General features: G+C 44.8%; 1 protein-coding gene across 1 annotated transcript in view; it reads right to left on the bottom strand.

Moving 5' to 3' along the window:
* usp18 (ubiquitin specific peptidase 18) overlaps nucleotides 1–24222 on the bottom strand; it is an 80995-nt gene that overhangs the window by 41481 nt on the left and 15292 nt on the right. The window contains exons 3-7 of the mRNA XM_043716262.2: nucleotides 21126–21291; nucleotides 17066–17162; nucleotides 14352–14494; nucleotides 8067–8146; nucleotides 4825–4968 (exon numbers count right to left, since the gene is read on the bottom strand). Of these exons, the coding sequence (XP_043572197.2) occupies nucleotides 4825–4968; nucleotides 8067–8146; nucleotides 14352–14494; nucleotides 17066–17162; nucleotides 21126–21291 (630 nt within the window). The remainder of the gene's footprint in view (nucleotides 1–4824; nucleotides 4969–8066; nucleotides 8147–14351; nucleotides 14495–17065; nucleotides 17163–21125; nucleotides 21292–24222) is intronic.

The raw sequence follows: 24222 nt of genomic DNA, 5'->3' as shown, positions 1-24222 counted from the left end.
GAAATACAAACATGAATACCCTCCCTCCCTCCTGCCCTAACCCCTGGTGTACATTGTCAGCCTGTGCCTGCCTCAAAGATATATTCCCTCATCCCTCCCTTGGGTAAACATCAGCCTGCAACCATCCACTCCACCAGGGGTAACCTACTCCCTGTCCCACCACCTTACAGATAAACATCAGATTGTAACCACCTCAGGATACCTCCACCCCCCTCCCCCCACCTCCCCTGCCCTAGCTCCACAATAAATGTTAGCAAGTTACAAAGTAGTGGAAATGTGAGGGCTTTGAATACATTCTGACCAAGGCAGCTGGGAAAGCAACAGTTCTTCGGTTGGGTGGGGGGGGGGGGTGCTGAGAAATCTAAGGTCTATCAGGGTGGCTGGAAAATCCACAGGCTTCAGGGCAACTGGGAAAGCTATAAGTCATTAGGGCAGCTGAGAAATCCATAGGCGGTCAAGGTGGCTGAGAAAGCTATAGGCTACCAGGGCAGCTGGGAAAGCTGTAGTCGAAAAGTGTGGGGTTGGAAAAGCACAGCTGGTCAGGCAGTACCTAAGGTGCTACCTTCACCCCGGCCATATCCCCATCCTCCTATTTATCCCTCAGCCCCCTTCCCCCTCCACTTTCCTGATGAAAGACTAATGCCCGAAACGTCAACTCTCCTGTTCCTCGGATGCTTCCTGATCTGCTGTGGTTTTCCAGTGCCACTCTTTTCAACTCTGTCTCCAGTATCTGCAGCCCTCACTTTCTCCTGAGTAAGCTATAGGCCACAGGGCAGCTGGGAAATCTATAGGCTGACATGGTGCCTGGGAAACCTATTGGTTTCAGGGCAGCTGGGAAATCTATAGGCTGACATGGTGGCTGGGAAATCTATTGGTTTCAGGGCAGCTGGGAAAGCTACACGCCACAAGCTGTATAAAAAAACTATAGCCCACTAGGGTGGCTGAGAAAACCTATAAGTAGCTTATTGACTTTGGGGTTCAGGAAATGCAATATTGCAACACAGATACGAAGGAGCAGATTGGGATGCAGAGTTTGGAAATGTGTAGAAGTTAACAGGGTTGTTGTCATGGGTGACTTTAGCTTCCCTAATACTTTTTGGAACCTATTTAGTTCAAATAGTTTGGATGGAGCAGTTTTTGTCAGCAGTTTTAGTCAAGGGTTCCTGATGCAATGTGCAGATAGGCCAACGAGAGGGGAGGCCATATTGGATTTGGTGCTTGGCAACAAACCAGGTCAGGTGTCAGATCTCTCGATGGGAGAGCATTTCCGTGGTAGTGATCACAACTCCATGACCTTTGCTATACTCATGGAGAGGGATAGGAGCACATGGTATGGGAAACTATTTAATTGTGGGAGGGGGAATTACAATGCTATTAGGCAGGATCTGGGGCACCTAGGTTAGATGTTCTTAGGAAAATGGACAACAGAGATGTGGAGTTTGTTTCGGGAGCACTTGCTGATAGTGCTGGACAGGTTTGTCCCACTGAGGCAAGGAAGGGTTGGTAGGCTGAAAGAACCTTGGGTGACAAAGAGATGTGGAATATCTAGTCACAAGGAAGAAGGAAGCTTACTTAAAGTTGAGGAGGCAAGGATCAGACAGGGCTCTACAGAGTTACAAGGCAGCCAGGAAGGAACTGAAGAATGGACTTAGGAGAGCTAGAAGGGGGCATGAGAAAGCTTTAGCAGATAGAATTAAGGAAAACCCTAAGACATTCTACACTTATGTAAGGAACAGGAGGATGGCCACCAGTGAGAGTAGGGCTGATCAGGGATAGTGGAAGAAACTTAGGCCTGGAGTTGGAGGAGGTAGGGGAGGTCTTTAATGAATGCTTTGCTTCAGTATTCACTACTGAAAGGGACCTTGGCATTTCTGATGACAGCGTGAAACAGGCTGATGTTAGGAAGGAGGATGTGCTGAATATTTTGAAAAACATGAAGACAGATAAGTCCCCTGGACCAGGCGGGATATACCCTAGGTTACTCCAGGAAGTGAGGGAAGAGATTGCTGCACCTTTGGTGATGATCTTTGCATCCTCGCTGTCCACTGGAGTGGTGCCAGATGACTGGATGGTGGTAAATGTTATTCCCTTATTCAAGAAAGGGAACAGAGATAAACCTGGGAATTACAGACCAGTCAGATTTACGTCTGTGGTGGGCAAAGTATTGGAGAGGATTCTGAGAGACAGGATTTATGATTACTTGGCAAACCATAGTTTGAATTGAGATAATCAGCATGGTTTTATGAGGGGCAGGTCTTGCCTCACAAACCTTATTGAATTCTTTGAGGATGTGACAAAATACATTGATGAAGGTTGAGCAGTGGTTGTGGTGTACATGAATTTTCGCAAGGCGTTTGATAAAGTTCCCCATGTAGGCTCATTCAGAAAGTATGAAGGCATGGGATACAGGGAAATATGGCTGTCTGGGTACAGAATTGGCTGGCCCATAGAAGGAATGTGATGGAAAGTATTCTAAGCCTGCAGCTTGGTGACCAGTGGTGTTCTGTAGGGATTGGTTCTGGGACCTCTGGTCTTTGTGATTTTGGTAAATGACTTGGATGAGGAAGTGGAAGGGTGGGTTAGTACATTTGTCGATGACACCAAGGTTGGTGGATAGTGTGGAGGGCTGTTGTAGGTTGCATCTGGACATTGACAGGATGCAGAGCTGGGCTGATAAGTGTCAGGTGGAATTCAACCTGGAAAAGTGTGAAGTGATACACTTTGGAAGGTCGAATTTGAATGCAGAATACAGGGTTAAAGGCAGGATTCTTGGCAGTGTGGAGGAACAGAGGGATCTTGGGGTCCATGTCCATAGATCCCTCAAAGTTGCCACCCCAGTTGATAGGATAGTTAAGTAGACATATGGTGTGTTGGCTTTCATTAACGGGGGGATTGAGTTTAAGAGCTGCAAGGTTATGCTGCAGCTCTATCGAGTCCCGGTTAGACCACACTTGGAATATTGTTTTCAGTTCTGGTTTCTTCATTATAGGACAGTGTCACAAGGCTGGTCTGGTACAGGTTACTTTGCCCTTGAATGTTTTTTCAGAGAAGGGTTAATTGGCCAGGCTCCATTATGTCTGAAGTCTGAATGGTTCATTGGGCCCTTTCTGTTTACTCGAACAGAGAGTGCTTCAGGCCAAAAGCTTGAAAGGTCTGTTGAAAAACTGCTATCATCAAGGCGGCGTGGCCAGCTCGCTAAGCTGTGTAGTTCAGTTCAGTTCGGGAGTGAATTGAGTCAGAGTCACAGGGTAAATTGGAAGCCTTTTCTCTGTCCTTCTGCCTTTTTGATTTCGAACTGTTAGTTGCCTGTGTCATTGTTTACTGTTTGTGCTAAGGGATGTGTGTATTGGGGCTGTTGTGCGTATTTTCAGAACAGCGTCATTAAATCGGATTTGGATAGGATAAGTTATCCAGCATTCTGTTTTCTGTTCTTTGTATTTCATTCCATAAGTTTGTAAATAAATTTTGTTTGTTTAAAACTTGACAGTCGACCCAGCTAATTTACTCCGGGAATATCCACTATACACCTAGCCAAACAAATAGCAAAGTTACGGTCTGGGCTACCTGTTTAAAAATGTTTTGACAGGTCTGGCCTAGTCCATAACAAAATATGTGGAAGCTTTAGAGAGGGTGCAGAGGAGATTTACCAGAATGCTGCCTGGATTGGAGGGCATGTCTTATGAAGAAGGGTTGGGGGAGCTGGGGCTTTTCTCACTGGAACGAAGAAGGATGAGAGGTGACTTGATAGAGGTGTACAAGATGATGAGAGGCCCAGATAGAGTGGATAGCCAGAGACTTTTTTCCCATGGTGGAAATGTATATCACGAGAGGTCATAATTTTAAGGTGATTGGAGGAAGATTTAGGGGAAATATCAGCGATAGATTCTTTACACAGAGAGTGATGGGTGAGTGGAATGCACTGCCAGCAGTGGCAGTAGAGTCAGATACATGAGGGACATTCAAGCGACTCTTGGATAGGCACATGGATGATAGTAAAATGAAGGGTATGTAGGTTAGCTTGATCTTAGGGTGGAATAAAAGGTCAGCACAGTGGCACAGTGGTTAGCACTGCTGCCTCACAGCGCTAGAGACCTGGGTTCAATTTGCCCTCAGGCGACTGACAGTGTGGAATTTGCACATTCTTCCCGTGTCTGTGTGGGTTTCCTCCAGGTGCTCCGGTTTCCACCCACAGTCCAAAGATGTGTGGGTTAGGTGAATTGGCCATACTAAATTGCCCGTAGTGTTAGGGGCAGGGGTAAACGTAGGGGACTGGGACTGGGTGGGTTGCGCTTCAGCGGGTCGGTGTGGACTTGTTGGGCCGAAGGGCCTGTTTCTACACTGTAAGAAATCTAATCTAACATCAGGGGCCGAAGGGCCTGTACTATGCTATAGTGTTCCATGTTCTTTCTCAAATCTGCAAAGTATTTTGTAAACTTCTTGAAAGCTCACTCTTTAAATGCTTTTTGTGAGGCTTTATAATCCTATCTTGCTGAGCCTAGCTCACCCATTCACACAGTTTCAATGCTTATGTTTAATACTGCCTGCTACACTATTAAAGCATCTCTCTGACTTTCCATTCCTCAGGGCGTAGCCTGTCAAACCTGAATGCAGTCTCTGGGTCACTTCTCACTGGTCCTGGCCTCTTTAATCTCACATTATTTCTCTATGATTATTGGCTCTTTCAATTGACCTTCGGTGAGTATCCTTACCCCAGCTTTACCTTGAATGAGAACTCTGGTACATTGTCCAGACTGAATAACATTAGCCACTGTTCAGTCTGAATCTCTTCGTTATATCAAACACAAAAGGATGAGTTCTACCTACCAGCGTAAAATCTTTGCCACACTGGGTCTCTATCACTGGCACAGGTAGGCTCCAAAACCTGCTGTCTTTCACAGTAACTTCGCCACACGAACACTGCACAAGCTGTTCTACTTTGATCTCATACAGTCTCTTCATCTCCTCAACCTGGCCAGGAGGTAATATGAAGGAAAATGAATCATACTTCAAAAAATGGAGCAAATGCTCTTGAACAGGGAGTAACAATCTGAAGGGTACACATGCCAGGAGCAACAACACTAAGGGGACACAAACCAGGGGTGTGATGGAATATTCCCCACATGCCTGGATGATTGCAGCTCCAACAACACACAAGAAGCTTGTTACAATCCAGAACAAAGCAAAAATCACACAACACCAGGTTATAGTCCAACAGGTTTAATTGGAAGCACACTAGCTTTTGGAGCGACGCTCCTTCATTAGGTGGTTGATGAAGGAACGGTGCTCTGAAAGCTAGTGCTTCCAATTAAACCTGTTGGACTATAACCTGGTGTTGTGTGATTTTTAACTTTGTTACACCCCAGTCCAACACCGGCATCTCCAAATCAGAACAAAGCAGCCTGCTTGATTGGCATCACATCCACTATCTTCAACATTTGTCCACTTTTAAATCCACCAAAACTTCCACCACTTTCTCACTCCCTTTATAAACCTCCTCATTGTCATCATCTTCTTAAATTCTGTACCTATGTCCTCCTTCTCCCAAGTAAAGACAGATGTGAAGTATTCATGTAACACTCAAACAATATTTTTCAGCTCCATGCACAGATTGCCTCCTTGGTCCCTAATGGCCCTGACCCATTCCCTGGTTATTCTCTCCCTCTTAATATATTTGTAGAATATCTTGGGATTCCACCTAATCTTGCCCACCAACATTTTCTGATGCTCTTTCTTTTCATTCTTTACCCCTCTACACTTTCTATACTCCTCTAAGTCCTCTGTTAAATCGCTTCCTTTATACCAGTTAAATACCTTTCTTTTCCATTTTTATCCAGTGCTAAATATTTCGAGACATCTCTGGACTTGTTTCTCCTATACTGCATCCTGAATGGAACATGTTGGACCTGTACTCTTCCCAGATCCTTTTTTGAGTGCCTCCCACTGTTCTGCTGTGAATTTATCCTTCAGTAACTGTTCACAGTGTACTTTGGCCAGAGACTGTTTTATTTTAATAAAATCTGCCATTCTCATATTACGACACGGGGGTAAACTCCCTCTGTTAATTTGAAACCAGCAACAGAGAAATGCAGTAATCTGTGAAAATTCGAGAGGCCAAGAGCTAGTTGAAGTAAAAAGTAACAACTTTATTTCTTAAAGTATAACAGAGAATAACTAACAACTATTTACAACTCCTTCCTCTAATCTATCTTTTACTTTCCCTCCTATAATGCTAGTCTGAAAAAAACCCCCGAGTAAGATTTACCAGAAATGTCAAGTTTCAAACCCAGCCAGCTGTCGAATCTTCCTCTGTAGCTGTGCTCTCCAGGTCAGTGTTGATGTTTTTCTCTGTGCAAACTCCTTCTCTAGACAGGTACCACTCAGAGAGCACTCACTAGCAACCTACATCTGTTGGTCTTTTGGCAGTTCTCTCCCACAACTGTTCAATTTTCCCCGGTCTTATACCTCAAAGCATTGGATGGTGTCATTGGCTTTTACTAATATCAATATACTAAATTCAAACTTGATTGCAGTTTGGTACTTTTTGGGGTATAGTTTAAACTGATTGGCCTAATTTGAATTTGTTGTTGTCTCTAGGCAACCAGCTACCCTAACTGCTGGACCAAAAAGTTACATGATATCTTGTTCAGAGCACTTGGTACTGTCAGGTAGTTCTGCTCGCTTTTAACTCTCTTAAAGGTACAGTACCCCTTAAACCTTCATAACACTCAATCCAAAATGCTTTGCAGGCTATATTTTTCTTTTTCCATAACAAATGTAAAATGTATGGTGTTGTGGTCACTGCCATTAAAGCACTCCCCTACTGCCACCTTGAACACAGTGTAGGTTCATTCCCCAGAATTAAGTCTAGCACTGCACCATCCTTTATAGGACCATCTGCATGCTCATATAAAAGGCTCTCAAAAATTCTTGCCTATCTAAACTCTTTAAATTATAATTATCCCAGTTAATATTGGGGAAGTTGAAATCCTCGAATATTATTACCCTATTAATGACTTTACACACTGCAGTGAATTGTCTACACGTCTGCTTCCCTGATGACTATTTCAGGACCTGTAATACACTCCTAACAGTGTGACTGCCCCCTTTTCTTTTCTAAACTCTATCCACAAAGTCTCTTTTGATGTCCCAAGACATCAACCTTCCTTACTGCAGTAACTGACTCCCAGAGTTTCTCCTGAACTCTAACTCCAGCAATGAGCTGCACCTATTGGCAGTTCCAGTCTGCGACAGCAGCCATGTTTCACAACGGGATCAATTTCTCAGCTGCCGACTTGCAGCCTGGCATACAGTATCACAGCAAGTCTCACAGAATTGCTCCACCCACAGGACATTACAACTGCCTCAAATTGAAAGCAGAACTCTGGGACAAGCACATAGTCAGTCCCACATCATGCACATGGTGCATCTGCAGGGCATGCTGGGAGTTGTTCCTCTTAACCACCATTGAGAAGATTAAACAACAGGTTAACACTGAGAAGAAAAGTAATAAAAACAACAATATGAAGCATAAACAGAGCAATAACATGACAAGAAACAGAATAACATCAGACAAATGATGTGGTGCAAACATGTACAGATTAAAATTTTAATAGTGACAGAGTAAATGTACAAATGGATTTTGGCAGAGTAACAATGTGAAATGTGGAATGACTGTAATCTGAGGCTCTCTCTGTAGGGAATGATTATTACTCTATGTCCCATTATTTCCTGGTATTCTGCATTTACATTGTCATGGGGAGGGCGTTTTTACCTCAGTGATAGTATTCCTACCTTGGTTGAATCCCCACCTGCTGCGGGATCACAACACAATCAGAACACATTGATTACAAATGGGGAAGACTTATGGTAGTGCCCAGTATCCCAACCTCTGGACCAGGAGGCCCAGCTTCAATTCCCACCTGCTCCAGATGTGTGGAATAGCATCATTGAACAGGTTGATTAGGAAAATACCTACACTGAGACTGGCTGTTGATGTTTTGAGGAAGTGAATTGTTCAGTTGTAACACAGGTTGAATTTGAATGGAGATAAGAATTACTATACTTACAATAGCTGAAGTTTGTAAGTGATCCAGTAAAAGGTTAAAAATGATGAGAAACAGTTCCGCTGCATCATTCTGTGTGTACGCTTAAAAAATAGAAACATGTCAGATTAATCACCAGATTTGAATTACACCAAACAGCACACCTTATACAGGATTTTAATCCAGGCACCAAGAGTTGCTCATGTCTGATTTCATTGCCATGATACAGAGTTAGACACACAAGCAGAGCCCTCACACAGCTGATATTCCAAATGTGGCCTAGCCAAGATTTGTCATATGTTTTAGCTAACCTTCCAACCTTTCAATTCAATCCTGCACCTGACCCAGGAAGCTATTCACTACCTCCGCTCAGTAAATTTATACCTGGTCTTATTTCATCTCTTTCTGTCACATATATAAGCTGGTGAAACCAATTCTCTCACTCAGAGGCTGATCACCTCTAGCACTCCAACTACAATTGGGCCAGACTGGCAATGGAAGAGGTCTGACTTTCCTGAGCAGGGAGCTTGCTGTTTTCTGGGACAGGATCCAGCAGCAGCAGGAATCTCTAATGGGATCACAGCCACCATCACAATGGATTCAGACAGCAGCAACTCACATCACCAGGTCCCCCTCTGTGCTCCACTCAGCTCCCCCCTTACAAGTGCTGACTTGTTGTGGAAGTAATTTTGACAAATTTGGGAATCTGGTATCAATATCAGAACAGTGACTACGTCAGTTTGTTAAGAAAATTGGAATGGTTCACTAACACTCTTGAGCAGATTGACATAGAGAGTGAAGAGGCATTGGAGGTTTTGGCAGGTTTAAATGTGAATAAATCCCCAGTTCCAGATGAGTTGCATCACAGGCTGCAGAGGAACGACAGGGAGGAAATCTCAAAGATCCTGACCCTTTTAATTCCTCTCTGGCCACAGGGGAGGTAACAGAGGACTGGAGGACAGCTAATGTGATTCTACTTTACAAGAAGGGTGGTAGAGATAGACCAGGGAACTATAGAGCAATGAGTCTAACATCAGTGGTAGGGAAACTATTAGAGGAAATACTGAAGGAGAGAATTAATCTCCATTTAGAGATTATGATGAACATGATGAACATGTTTTGAGGAGGTAAGTGTGTGAGGAGTGTAAGTGAGAAGAGTGCAGTTGATGTAATTATATGGATTTCAGTTAAGGCCTTTGATGAAGAAGGTAAAAGCACATGCAATCCAGGGTAACTTGGCAAATTGTATCCAAATCTGGCTGAGTGACAAGAGGCAGAGGGTGGTAGAAGGCAGTTTGTGTGTCTGGATCCTGGTTTGCAGTGGCGCCCCACAGGGATCAGTGCTAGTCCCCTTATTGTTTGTGGTTGCCATTAATGATGTAGGTGATGTAGGGAATTAATAAGTAGGTTTGTGGATGACATGAAGACTGGTCAGTTGGTTAAAACTGAGGAAGAAGGTCTTAAGTTTCAGGAGGCTATAAACAGATTGGTCAAATGGGCAGATTTGTGGCAGATGGAATTTAATCTGATAAGTGTGAAGTGAAGGAACAAGATAATGGAGTACCCAATGACTGGCAGGACACTAGGAAGCTCAGAGGAACACTGGGTGCATGTGCCACAGATTCCCTGAAGGGTGACAGGACAGGCGAATTGGGTAGTTAAGAAAGCAAACAGAATACTTGCCTTTATCAGTTGTGGTATAGATGATGAGAACAGGGAGATTATGTTGGAGATGCACAGACCTTTAGTTAGGCCACAGCTGGAGTACTGTGTGTAGTTCTGGTCACCACACGATAGGAAGGATGTGATTGCACTGGAGGGGGTGCAGAGGAGATTCGCTGCTCTGCAGAGGGATGGAGCAGCTTAGCTGTGAAAAGAGACTGATAAGCTTGGAGCAAAGAAGGTGGAGGGAGTCCTGATAGAGGTCTATAAAATTACGAGGGGCAGTCACAGGGTGGATAGAAAGCAGCTTCTCCCCTTAGTGTGAGATTAATAATAAGGAGGCATAATTTTTTTAAAGTGAAAGGCAGGAGGTTTTTTTTGGGGGGGGATCGCTGGTGGTGCACTGCCTGGGAGGGGTGGTTGAGACAGGAAACCTCACAACCTTTAAGACGTCATAAAGGGAAGAAGGTATGTAGGGAAATTCTGGAAAGGGTGAAAATAGATAAGTCCCCTGGGCCTGATGGCATTTATCCTAGGATTCTCTGGGAAGCAAGGGAGGAGATTGCAGAGCCATTGGCCTTGATTTTTATGTCCTCGTTGTCTACTGGAATAGTGCCAGAAGACTGGAGGATAGCAAATGTGGTTCCCTTGTTCAAGAAGGGGAGTAGGGATAACCCTAGTAACTGTAGGCCAGTGAGTCTCACTTCTGTTGTGGACAAAGTCTTAGAGAGAATTGTAAGGGATAGGATTTATGAACATCTGGATAGGAATAATGTGATCAAGGATAGTCAGCATGGTTTTGTGAAGGGCAAGTCGTGCCTCACAAACCTTACTGAATTCTTTGAGAAGGTGACTAAGGAGGTAGACGAGGGTAAAGCGGTAGATGTGGTGTATATGGATTTTAGTAAGGCGTTTGATAAGGTTCCCCATGGTAGACTACTGCAAAAAATATGGAGGTATGGCATTGAGGGTGAGTTGGAGGTTTGGATTAGGAATTGGCTGGCTGGAAGAAGACAGAGGGTAGTAGTTGATGGTAAAGGTTCATCTTGGAGTGCAGCTACTAGCGGTGTTCCGCAAGGATCTGTTTTGGAACCATTGCTGTTTATCATTTTTATAAATGACCTGGAGGAGGGGCTAGAAGGTTGGGTGAGCAAGTTTGCGGATGATACGAAAGTCGGTAGAGTTGTTGACAGTGAGGAAGGATGTGTCAGGTTACAGCGGGATATAGATAAGCTGCAGAACTGGGCAGAAAGGTGGCAAATGGAGTTCAATGTAGGCAAGTGTGAGGTGATTCACTTTGGTAAGAGTAACAAAAAGATGGGGTACTGGGCTAATGGTCGGATACTTGGTAGTGTGGATGGGCAGAGGGATCTTGGTGTCCATGTACACAGATCTCTGAAATTTGCCACCCAGGTAAATAGTGCGGTGAAGAAGGCATATGGCGTACTGGCTTTTATTGGTAGAGGAATTGAATTCCGGAGTCCTGAGGTCATGATGCAGTTGTATAAGACTCTGGTGCGGCCGCATTTGGAATATTGTGTGCAGTTTTGGTCGCCATACTATAGGAAGGATGTGGAGGCACTGGAACAGGTGCAGAGGAGGTTTACCAGGATGTTGCCTGGTATGGTAGGAAGATCATATGAGGAAAGGCTGAGGCACTTGGGGCTGTTTTCATTGGAGAAAAGAAGGTTTAGGGGTGACTTTATAGAGGTGTACAAGATGATTAGGGGTTTAGATAGGGTTGACCATGAAAACCTTTTTCCACGTATGGAGTCAGCTATTACGAGGGGGCATAGCTTTAAATTAAGGGGTGGTAGGTATAGGACAGATGTTAGGGGTAGATTCTTCACTCAGTGAGTCGTGAGTTCATGGAATGCCCTGCCAGTAGCAGTGGTGGACTCTCCCTCTTTATGGGCATTTAAACGGGCATTGGATAGGCATATGGAGGATAGTGGGCTCGTGTAGGTTAGGTGGGCTTGGATCGGCGCAACTTCGAGGGCCAAAGGGCCTGTACTGTGCTGTATTTTTCTATGTTCTATAACATTCAAGGTTATGAGCACAGTGCTGGAAAATGGGATTCATACAGGTAAACAGCGTCTTTAGCAGTACGGACTCAATGGGCCAAAGGGCCTTTTCTGTACTATAGGATTCTAAGAAAATGAATCTACCCTAGTTCCTCACTCCAGCCTACATGGAATTTCTGTGCCACATTGTCTGCTCTCCAATATCCTCAGAAGGATGACAGATTGGCAGCAAACACAGCCTTACTAATTCTGTCCATATGCGAGGAATAAGGTGAAAAAATTCACCCATCACCAGGAACTCAAACTGTGCTATATGCAACATAGTATCTGTTCCAGTGATCAAAATCACATCTTATGTAATGCTTTGAGTGTGTGTATGTTTACATGTGTGTATTCCTGTATGCGTGTGTTCACCTGCATATATACAGGAAGCTAGAATAGTGAAGGCGTTTGGTCTGCTTTCCTTTACTGGTCAGAGTATTGAGTACAGGAGTTGGGATGTCATGTTGCGGCTGTACAGGACATTGGTTAGGCCACTTTTTGAATATCGCGTGCAATTCTGGTCTCCTTCCTATCGAAAAGATGTTTTGAAATTTGAAAGGGTTCAGAAAAGATTTACAAGGGAGAGGCTGAACAGGCTGGGGCTGTTTTCCCTGGAGCGTCGGAGGCTGAGGGGTGACCTTATGGAGGTTTACAAAATTATGAGGGGCATGGATGGGATAAATAGACAAAGTCTTTTCCCTGGGGTCAGGGAGTCCAGAACTAGAGGGCATAGGTTCAGGGTGAGAGGGGAAAGATATAAAAGAGACCTAAGGGGCAACTTTTTCACACAGAGGGTGGTACGTGTATGGAATGAGCTGCTGGAGGATGTGGTGGAGGCTGGTACAATTGCAACATTTAAAAGGCATTTGGATGGGTATATGAATAGGAAGGGTTTGGAGGGATATGGGCCAGGTGCTGGCAGGTGGGACTAGATTGGGTTGGGATGTCTAGTCGGCATGGATGGGTTGGACTGAAGGGTCTGTTTCCATGCTGTACATCTCTATGACTCTATGACTCTATGCATGTATAAAGGGTAGCTAAAATGTAGAATTTGTCTATCACAGAACAGTACATTCAAGAAAGAGACAGATAAATATCTACGGTAGAGATGTAAAGAGAGAGAGAAATGTAGAGAGGGACACAGTGTTGCATAGGGAGAGATACGTCGAGAAAGTGGGAAAGAACATGAAAGACAGAAGAGACAGAGAGACATGAACAGACTGAGAGTGACATATTTAGGATACTGATTAAGGATGATCAGCCATGATCATATTGAATGGTGGTGCAGGCTCGAAGGGCAGAATGGCCTACTCCTGCACCCTTTGTCTATTGTCTATATTCAGAGAGAGAGAGATAGAGATAGATAGACAGAGAGAGGTTGACAGAGAGAGATTGAAGGAGAGAGAGAGACAGTCAGAGAGAGGGAGAGAGAAAATGAGAGAGCATGGAGTGACAGAGACAGTAGGGTGGGCGGGGAAGAAAGCTACATTGAGAAAGAGAGAGAGAGAGACATACACAAAAAGACAGGGAGACAAAATATATAGAATGAGAGACATCCAGAGAGAGGGGTTGAGAGAGATGGAGAGAAAGTGAGATACATACAGAGAGAGAGAGAAAGGGAGATATAGAGACAGAGACAGACATATAGAGATTTAAAAAAGGGGAGACACAGGAAAACAGAGGGAGTTGGAAGTGATATTCAGAGAGAGGGAGGAAGAGCGGTAGAGAGCAGCAAAGAGAGACATAAGGATAGACAGACAGAGAGAGACACCGAGACAAAGAAAGATATGAGACAGAAAAGGCATAGAAGAAGAAGATGTGCCATAAAGTCATACATTCCAGTTCTTAGTTAGATGTTAGAATCCCTACAGTATGGAAATAGGCCCTTCGGCCCAAAAAGACCACACTGACCCTCTGAAGAGTAACCCACCCAGACCCCTTCCCCTACCTTATATTTACCCCTGACTAATGCACCTAACACTAGGGCAATTTAGCATGGCCAATTCACCTGACCTACACATCTTTGGACTGTGGGAGGAAACCGCAGCACCCAGAGGAAACCCATGCAGACACGGGGAGAACGTGCAAACTCTACACAGTCAGTCACCCGAGGCTGGAATCGAACCTGAGACCCTGGTGCTTTGAGGCACCACTGAGCCACTAATCCAGCTGATTACTCCGGGGCAGTAGAGGCTGGTTTTGAATGAATGGTAAACCCTCTCAGATGAATATAAAAGATTCAATGGCAATATTCAAGCAATAAACCTGTTGCCTTGCTCAATATTTATCCATTAACTGATATCACATGAAAACATTCTTTGAGCTTGGTCAGATTGGACTGATTGTTACATTCCTTACATTAAAAGTACAATTCAAACAGATACATCAATGACTGGAAAGTTCTCTGGAACATTTTGAAACTCAACAGAAATGCAAGTCCCTCCTATAATTGGTTAAATGTCCTTCTTGTGATTGCATTTCAGTTACACAACCTGAATCGTTCAGGAACAATTCGCTCTGGGAGTAAGTACAAGGCTCCATTCCAAGCACTATCTGTTATTTGAGAACAGTAGTGACATACCTTTCACATGGTTCAGCTTGAGACAGTGAAGAAACATCTCCGCGCTCACTTGACCAGACTTTGAGGTCTGCATCTGGTCAAACAATCGACACATGTGGTAAGGGACGTTCCTCACATTAACATTCTTTTCCATCTGATCCCACCTGGAACAAACCGGGAGAGATAACATTCCAGGCTGGATGTGCAAATACAGTAGGATGGGACTGACAGGTCTGCTGTATGTACATTCCACCATCAGGCCAGCTTTCCACCCCAGTCTATTGCCTCAGATGTCACTGTCTTTACCCTATAATAGGAGAAGTGAATGATATGCATATTCTCCTCTGAGCTACACTCCATCCTGACAACCATATTGCCTTGGCTTTCCTATCACTGGAACAAAATCCTGGAACTCTCAGCATTGTGAGGAACTACTGCTGGAGTGTTGCACCCAGGAGCAAGTCTGACTTACTGCAAGGGACACCAGCCATGGAGAGGGCAAGGAGGCAGTTTCCCAACCCCGTAACAGCTGGAACCAGCATCAAACCCTCAGATCTCAGGCCTGATTTGATCCACTCTGGCCCACCAGATCGGTGAACTCTCCATCCATAACCACAAGACCCGAGACCACCTCTCAATTCCCGCCTCAGGCGACTGACTGTGTGGAGTTTGCACATTCTCCCCGTGTCTGCGTGGGTTTCCTCCGGGTGCTCCGGTTTCCTCCCACACTCCAAAAGATGTGCAAGTCAGGTGAATTGGCCATGCTAAATTGCCCGTAGTGTTAGGTAAAGGGGTAAATGTAGGGGTATGGGTGGGTTACGCTTCGGCGGGTCGGTGTGGACTTGTTGGGCCGAAGGGCCTGTTTCCACACTGTAAGTAATCTAATCTAATCTAATCTCTCAGATCAGTTACCCCTTTCGCCACTGATTCTCAAAGACATACAAGTCTAGTCGGGTTAAACTGTCCTCATCATTCCTCCCTTGAAACCTTGGTATTATTCTGGTCAACCCTCACTCAATTTCTATTTTCATTTTTATAAATTCAGCATCCACAGTTTTTTGTTTCAGCTTATGAGTTGGCCACATTACTGTGAGTCTGGAATCATATGGGTGGGAGGGTTCCTTTTCTTTAATTCATTCACGGGATGAGGGTGTCACTGGCTAGACCAGCATTCATTGCCCTAATTACCCAGAGAATTAACAGTCAACTACATTGCTGTGGGTCTGGAGTCACATGTAGGGCTCAAAAAGATGGCAGTTTCCATCCGTAAAGGACATTAGTGAACCAGATGGGTTTTTCTGATAACCAACAATGGATTCATGATCATCACCAGACTCTTAATTCCAGATTTTTATTGAATTCAAGTTCCACCAACTGCCATGGCAGGTTTCGAATCCATGTTCCCGGAACATGACCTGGGTTTCTGGATTAACAGTCAAGACCATCATATTCCCTCAAGGGCATTAGTGAATCAGTGGGTTGCTATGAGAAGCGACAGTGGTCACTATTACAACAGATTTTTAAACTAATTTTTAATTCCAGAAACCACCAGCATCCCCATGTTGGTGTGTGTGGGAGCTTGTTGTATGTTAATCTACAGTGTATTCGTGCTTTGCAACTGCTCTGCATAGACATGGCAATTAGCGGTGGCCAATGAATACTGGCCTCGTCAGAGACAGCCACATCCTGTGAGTTAATTTTAAAAAAATAATTAAAATATGAGGCAAAATTATTTTCACCTAGAGGGTAATGGGTGGCAAGGTGGCTCAGTGGTTAGCACTGCTGCCTCACAGTGCCAGGTACCCAGGTTTGATCCCAGCCTTGGTCAACTGTCTGTGTGGAGTTTGCACATTCTCCCTGTGTCTGCATGGGTGTGCTCTGGTTTCCTCCCACAGTCCAAGGATGTGCAGATTAGGTGAACTGGCCATGCTAAATTGCCCATAGTGTTCAGTGACATTGTAGAGTGAGAGATCAAAGTCAAAAAGTGTGGCTCTGGAAGCGCACAGCAGGTCAGGCAGCATCTGAGGGGCAGGAGTACCGACGTTGCAGGTATAAGCCCTTCATCAGGAATGGCTTCATCAGGAATTCCTGAAGAAGGGCTTATGCCTGAAACATCAACTCTCCTGCTCCTCAGATGCTGCCTGATCTGCTGTGCGCTTCCAGAGCCACACTTTTCGACTCGAATGTAGAGTAATAGAGTAGGGGAATGGGTCTGGGTAGGTTACTCTTCGGAGGGTCGGTGTGGACTTGTTGGGCTAAAGGGCCTGTTTCCAGACTGTAGGGATTCTATGATTCTACACCACCTGGGAGGTTAGTTGAAGCAACCTTCAAAACCTAAAGCCTTCAAAAAGTACTTTGTATGAGACTTGGAGTGTTGTGGCATTCAAAGCTATGGGTCTACTGCTGCAAAGTGGAATTAGTGTAGCTGGTCAAATCCCTGAGTCTCCAGGACAGCCTTCTCCAATTGACACAAACCACCCAGACTGTCTGCAACAATGCATGAGCTCCTTCACGCTTGGCTCAATGTGCTCATGTGTTGTAACACAGACTGTAATTTAATCTCTACTCTTGTAACCTGAAAGTGAACCTCCCTCTACTCTGAAACAGAAGGTGAAGTCCCCATCAAACTTCTCAGCACAGTTATAAACAGAGTGTGTGTACTAAGTGTGACCAGAAGTGAATGTTTCAATGGCCACCATTGCTGCCTGTTGTGAGAATGAACGTGTAATACATACCGCTGTAGTGTGGATGTGAATTCAGGAGTTAGGTAGAAGCTCTGGAGCAGTACGTTGACACAGCAGGTCAGGCCACCATTAGACAGCCCCACTAAACCTGAGAGAAGACACACACAGTTAGCCGTGTCTTCCCTTGAATATAGCAAACACTTGGACAATTCAACTTGTTGAGCTGTACAATCACTCATCTGCGAGAGTGAAAAGGAGAGAAAAGGAGAGAAAGAGAGAAAAGAGAGAAATGGAGGGAGGTGGGGGGTGTCGTTACTGGGACAGCCAAGAAAACAGCAAAGAACTTGCTGAGAGTGGAAGAGAGTTAGACATTGCTGAGAGGCAAGTCAATGTAAGATGACATGATAGATGAACTCAGCCTCACATGCACTCCATTGGCAGGTATGAATCCTGGATGTCAGGGATATCAAGACTTTGGTAAAGAAAAACAAGGAAGCTTATGTTGGGTACAGCACATGTAAAACAAGGAGGCACTTTAAAAACATAGAGTGCAGGATGTTGCTTAAAAAGAAAATATCTTTGGCTGATGTGATCAAGTAAAACTCAAAGCATTTTGTAAGTATGTTAAAAGTAAGGATTATCAGGGAAAGAGTGGGACCTATTAGAGACCAAAAGGGCAAAACTGTGAGGGGAGACAGTGGATGTAGATGGGTATGTCTCACCTGTATTCACAAAGGAGAAAGACATTGTAGCTGGGGATATCATTTTGAAAGGTAAGGTCCGAGAGCATGTTAAGATGAATATGGAGGAGGTATGAGATGTTTTAATGGGCATAAAGGTGCATAAATTCCCAGGGCCTGATGAGATATATCTCAGGTCACTATGGGAGCCAAGGGAGAATATTGGTGGGGCTCAGGCAGAGATACTTAATACCTGGCATTAGTGGCAGGGAAGCTGCTGAAGAAGTTACTGAGGGATTGGACCTATTCCCATTTAAAAGAAAATAGTCTTATCAGTGATAGGCAACATGGTTTTGTGCAGGGAAGATCATGTCTTACCAATTTAATAGAATTCTTTGAGGAAGTGACAAAGTTGTTTGAGGCAAGAGCTGCAGATGTCATATACATGAACTTCAGTAAGGTGTTTCATAAGTGAATTCGCATGGGGTGCAGACTGTACTAGCTAGATGGATAAAGAACTGGCTGGGCAACAGGAGACAGAGAGTAGTAGTGGAAGAGAGTTTCTCAAAATGGAGATCTGTGACCAGTGGTGTTCCACAGGGATTCGTGCTGGGATCACTGTTGATTGTGAGAAACATAAATGATCTGGAGGAAGATATAAGTGGTCTGATTAGCAAGTTTGCAGGTTATACTAAGATTGTGGAATAGCAGATAGTAAAGGGGACTCTCAAATAATACAGCAAAATATAGATAGATTGGAGAGTTGGGCACAGAAATGGCAGATGGAGTTCATTCTGGTTAAATGCTAGGTAATGCATTTTGGAAGATCCAATTCAAGAGAGAACGAAATGGTAAATGGAAGAGCCCTGGGGAAAATTGATGTACAGAGATATCTGGGTGTTCAGGTCCATTGTTCCCTGAAGATGGAAACGTAGGTCGATAGAGTGGTCAAGAAGGCATACAGCTTGCTTTCCTTCATCGGACGGGGCATTGAGTACAAGGGTTGGCAGGTCATATTACAGTCGTATAGGACTTTGGTTCTGCTCAGTTTGGAATACTGTGTACAGTTCTGGCTACCACATTACCAAAAGGATGTGGATGCTTTGGAGAGGGTGCAGAGGAGGTTCATCAGGATGCTGCCCGGTATGGAGGGCACTATGACGAGAGGTTGAGTAGAATGGACTGCCAGCAGTGGCAGTAGAGTCAGATACATTAGGGACATTTAAGCGACTCTTGGATAGGCACATGGATGATAGTAAGATGAAGGGTATGTAGGTTAGTTTGGTCTTAGAGTAGGATAAAAGGTCAGCACAACCCCAAAGGCAGAAAAGCCTGTACTATGCTATCCTGTTCTATGTTCAAATGGTGATGGTAGAGGATTGTTTTTGTGACTGGAAGTCTGTGACCAGCGGTGCACCACAGAGATCGATGCTGGGATCCTTGTTATTTGTCATGGACCTGAATGACCTGCATGTGAATGCAAAAGGTCTAATTAATAAGTTTGCAGATGACCCGAAAATTGGTGATGTTAATAGTGAAGAGGATGGTCTCAGGCTACAGTCTAATATTGATCAGCTGGTAAATTGGGCAGAAAACTGGCAGATAGAATTTAATCATGATAAGTGTGAGGTGATGTATTTTTGGAGGTATAATAAGGGAGGGGTGTACACAATGAATGGTAGATCCCTAAGAGTACTGAGGAAGGTGGCAGCCCAGGTAGACAGGATAATGAAGAAGGCATACAGGTTGCTCACCTTCATTAGCTGGAGTCTGGAATATAGAAGCAAAGAAGCCTTGTTACAACTTTATAAAACATTGGTTAGGCCACAGATGGAATGGTGTGGGCAGTTCTGGTCACTACATTGTCAGAAGGACGTGACTGAACCAGAGAGGATGCAGAGGAGGTTCACCAGGATATTGACTGGGTTGAAAAGTCATCCACGAGGAGAGACTGGATAGTAGGGGATTGTTTTCCTTGGAGCAGAGGAGGCTGGGGGGAGGAAATCTGACTGAGATATACAACATTATGAGAGGCACAGACAGGATAGAACATGAGAATCTCTTCCAGTGGCAGACTTGTCTCAGACCAAAGGGCATAAGTTTTAAGTGAGGAGTAAGTGGCTTAGGGGGAATCTGAGGAAAGATGTTTCACCCAGAGGGTGGTAGTAGTATGGAATACTCTGACTGAGAGAGTGGTGGAGGCAAGTACTCTTGCAACATTTAAGGGGCATTTGGACAAATGGCATTTGCCATGGCTTAACAGGCTTTAGACAAGTGCAGGTAAACATGTAGCTTGGTGTATGTTGGTCAGCATAGACATGATGGGCTGAAGTGCCTGGTACTCATGTAAGACTCAAGGACTAATCCCAGAGGTAGATCTCAGGGTCAGGCAACAATCAATCCCAGAATGAGGAAGCATTGGATTCCAGAGTCAGAGAGAGGATCCGATCCCAGAGTCAGGGAGCAATCAATCCCAGGAATGAGGGCGTGATGGATTCCAGAACCAGAGAGAGGACCAATCTCAGATTTGGGGAGAGGTTGATCCCAGAGTCAGGAGGGATCCAGTATCCAGGGGACAACCAGGAGATAACGAATGATAGACCTAGAGCCAGGATAGAAATTGTACGAAAGAAAATTCACTTTGGGAAGAATAACAAAAAGATGGGGTACTGGGCTAATGGTCGGATACTTGGTAGTGTGGATGAGCAGAGGGATCTTGGTGTCCATGTACACAGATCTCTGAAAGTTGCCACCCAGGTAAATAGTGCGGTGAGGAAGGCATATGGCGTACTGGCTTTTATTGGTAGAGGAATTGAGTTCCGGAGTCCTGAGGTCATGATGCAGTTGTATAAGACTCTGGTACGGCCGCATCTGGAATATTGTGTGCAGTTTTGGTCGCCATACTATAGGAAGGATGTGGAGGCATTGGAACGGGTGCAGAGGAGGTTTACCAGGATGTTGCCTGGTATGAAAGGAAAATCGTATGAGGAAAGACTGAGGCACTTGGGGCTGTTTTCACTAGAGAAAAGAAGGTTTAGGGGTGACTTGATTGAGGTGTACAAGATGATTAGGGGGTTAGATAGGGTCGACAGTATGAACCTTTTCCCGCGTATTGAGTCGGGTATTACAAGGGGGCATAGCTTTAAATTAAGGGGGGGTAGATATAGGACTGATGTTAGGGGTAGGTTCTTCACTCAGCGAGTCGTTAGTTCATGGAATGCCCTGCCAGTAACAGTGGTGGACTCTCCCTCTTTATGGGCATTTAAGAGGGCATTGGATAGGTATATGGAGGATAGTGGGTTAGTGTAGTTTAGGTGGGCTTGGATCGGCGCAACATCGAGGGCCCAAGGGCCTGTACTGCGCTGTATTCTTCTATGTTCTATGTTCTATGTTCTAAAATGACAGTCGAGCAGTAACACACAGAGAATTACCATTTTTGAACTTGCCACGGGAGTAGGGCCATGGAGACTTCAGCTGGCTTGGCCCTTCCTCCATATCCAGGCATCTAGCGATTGGCTCATCAGGAGAGTTTGCCACTGATTGCTGAGATTTCGCTTTCTTCCCAGACGCATCCTGTGTGCTGCACATGCCAACGTCCTGTGATAATATAACATTCAGGGCACATTCACTTCCAAACAGTTGGCTGTTAAATGCAATTCTGCACAGAATTCGGAGATTTTGAAGAACTCAGTGAGAACAGTTTAAGGGTTACTGACCAAGAAGGGCAACGGGCAGTAAGACTGGAAGCTGGTGTGTGTGAGAGCATGAGTATACTGAGACTCTCCAACCAGGTGCTGTACTCCCTGCTTTGAAACAGCAGGCGAGGCCAAGGTGGAGAGAGGGAGTGCTTCAGGGATACCCTCAAGGCCTCACTGACAAAGTGCAGCATTCCCACAGACAATTGGGAATCATTGGCCCAAGACCGTCAAAAGTGAAGGAGGAGAATCAGGGAAGGCGTCAAGCATGGCGGCACAGTGGCACAGTGGTTAGTACTGCTGCCTCACAGCGCCAGAGACCCGGGTTCAATTCCCGACTCAGGCGACTGACTGTGTGGAGTTTGCACGTTCTCCCCGTGTCTGCGTGGGTTTCCTCCGGGTGCTCTGGTTTCCTCCCACAGTCCAAAGATGTGCAGGTCAGGTGAATTGGCCATGCTAAAATTGCCCCTAGTGTTAGGTAAGGGGTAAATGTAGGGGTATGGGTGGGTTGCGCTTTGGCGGGTCGGTGTGGACTTGTTGGGCCGAAGGGCCTGTTTCCACACTGTAAGTAATCTAATCTAATGTAATCACCACGGGACCTTCCGTCAGGAAGAAGCAGAAGCCAGGAGAGAACAGCGTTAAGGAGTGTGCTGCCATAGCAACACTCAACCCACCCCTTCCCATGACAACCTTCTGCCTCAAGTGTAACAGAGCCTGCAGTAGCTGCGTCAAATTTTACGGCCACCCATCCATCCAGCCTCCCTGAGAGTGGAAGAGTCATCCTTATCTGTGAGAGAGACCGCTGATGAATGAATGATACTATAATTGAACAGCCTATGGAATACATCAACGAGCAAAACATGATCAAGACAGTTCCCACAGATTTATCAGTAACTCCCCCAGATGATAATTATACTGTAGGTCATCAAATCTGAGATGAATGAGAAATCAATGTGATAGGATTGTCTTGATCACTTTTTGCTGTTTGATGTGCACTGTATGATGTTCAATCACAGTTTATTCCCCAAATTTACTATATGTTGATTCAGGGTCTTTAAACTAAGTTGCACATTTATTGTAGATTTTCTGTTTAGAAGCACTGTCCAGTAAAGTTAATTGCTGTTTGTTCAAAACCATGGAATGTTGGGGTTTGATTATTTCAGCAAGCCCCTGAACTTCTCACATTATCTACTTTAAAAATAAAAGTTACTGGAGCCAGCTCGAATTTAACTAGGAGAATGTGAGGACTGCAGTTGCTGGAGATCAGGGTTGAGAGTGTGGTGCTAGGAAAACACAGCAGGTCAGGCAGCATCCAAGGAGCAGGAGAATCGACGTTTCGGCCATAAGCCCTTCATCAGTTCCTGGTCAGGGAGCTGAACCATGAGTTCTTGTTAAGGCAGAGGACAAAGGTGCTGGCCATACACAGGACTGGAAACTTCAGGAGAGGTGAAACAGTGTGTCACTGCAAATGGTGTGTACAGGATTAATATCACTGTGCACAGTGCATACAGTGTGTCATTGTACTCACTGTATACAGTATAGAATCTCTGTTCCTGTTTTTCATTGTATCTTTAAAGGAGAGATTTGCTTCCTGAAGGAATTTTTGGTCAGTTGCTGATGGAGTAAAGTAGGGAAGGTTCAGGCTATTGGATATTTTGGACTGTTACAATCTGACTCCAGACTGACAAAATAATGTTAAATTCTGGATGGGGTCAAGAGTGTAGTATGGAAAAGCACAGCAGGTCAGGCAGCATCCAAGGAAGGCATTAATCCTGATGAAGGGCTTATGTCCGAAATATTGACTCTCCTGTTCCTCGGCTATTGTCTGACCTGCTGTGCTTTTCCAGCACCACATTCTTGACTCTGATCTCCAGCATCTGCAGTCCTCCCTGACCAAGAAGCTCAATGAAAACCCAGTCGAAAGCCTGCAGTGCTGAGGACAAATTACTGAAGTGCTGGGAAATTGGTTCAGTGACAGGGGCTTAAAGTAGGGATAGTGAGTAGATACTCAAGTTGGCAGGATGTGACCAATGGTGCCCTACAAGGATCTGTGTTAGTGCCTCACTTATTTGCATTCATTCATTTTTATTAATTTAAACAGTGAGTAGGTCATTGAGTCATGGAAGTCTACAGCACAGAAAAATGTCCTTCAGGCCATCAAGTGTATGTGTCAGTCAATAACAACCATCTAATAATTCTAAAGCAAGTTTTTCACCATTTGACCTTGTGTGCTTTGGCATCGCAAGTGTGCATCCAAACTGAACACCGACATAGAACATAGAACAGTACAGCACAGTACAGGCCCTTCGGCCCTCGATGTTGTGCCAACCTTTTATCCTATTCTAAGATCAAGCTAACCTACATACCCCTCATGTGCCTATCCAAAAATCACATAAATGTCCCTAATGCTGTGAGAGCATGGAATGCGTTGCCAGCAGCAGTTGTGGAAGCGAGGTCACTGGGGACATTTAAGAGACTGCTGGACATACATATGGTCACAGAAATTTGAGGGTTCATACATTATGTTTACCTTACATGAGGATCAATGGTCGGCACAACATCGTGTGCTGAAGAGCCTGTTCTGTGCTGCACTGTTCTATGTTTTATGTTCTAATGTATCTGACTCTACTACCACCGCTGGCAGTGCATTCCATGCACCTACCACTCTCTGTGTGAAGAACCTACCTCTGACATCTCCCCTAAACCTTCCTCCAATTGTGTCCCCACATGATATCCATTTCCACCCTGGGAAAATGTCTCTGGCTATCCGATCTATCTATGCCTTTCATCATCTTGTACACCTCTAATGAGAAAAGCCCTAGCTCCCTCAACC

The sequence above is a fragment of the Chiloscyllium plagiosum genome, unplaced genomic scaffold (genome assembly GCF_037043375.1).
Source record: "Chiloscyllium plagiosum isolate Xiang-an unplaced genomic scaffold, Cpla_swu_hap1 HiC_scaffold_19, whole genome shotgun sequence".
In the NCBI taxonomy this organism is placed as follows: domain Eukaryota; kingdom Metazoa; phylum Chordata; class Chondrichthyes; order Orectolobiformes; family Hemiscylliidae; genus Chiloscyllium; species Chiloscyllium plagiosum.
This window is presented reverse-complemented; position numbering and strand designations above follow the sequence as displayed.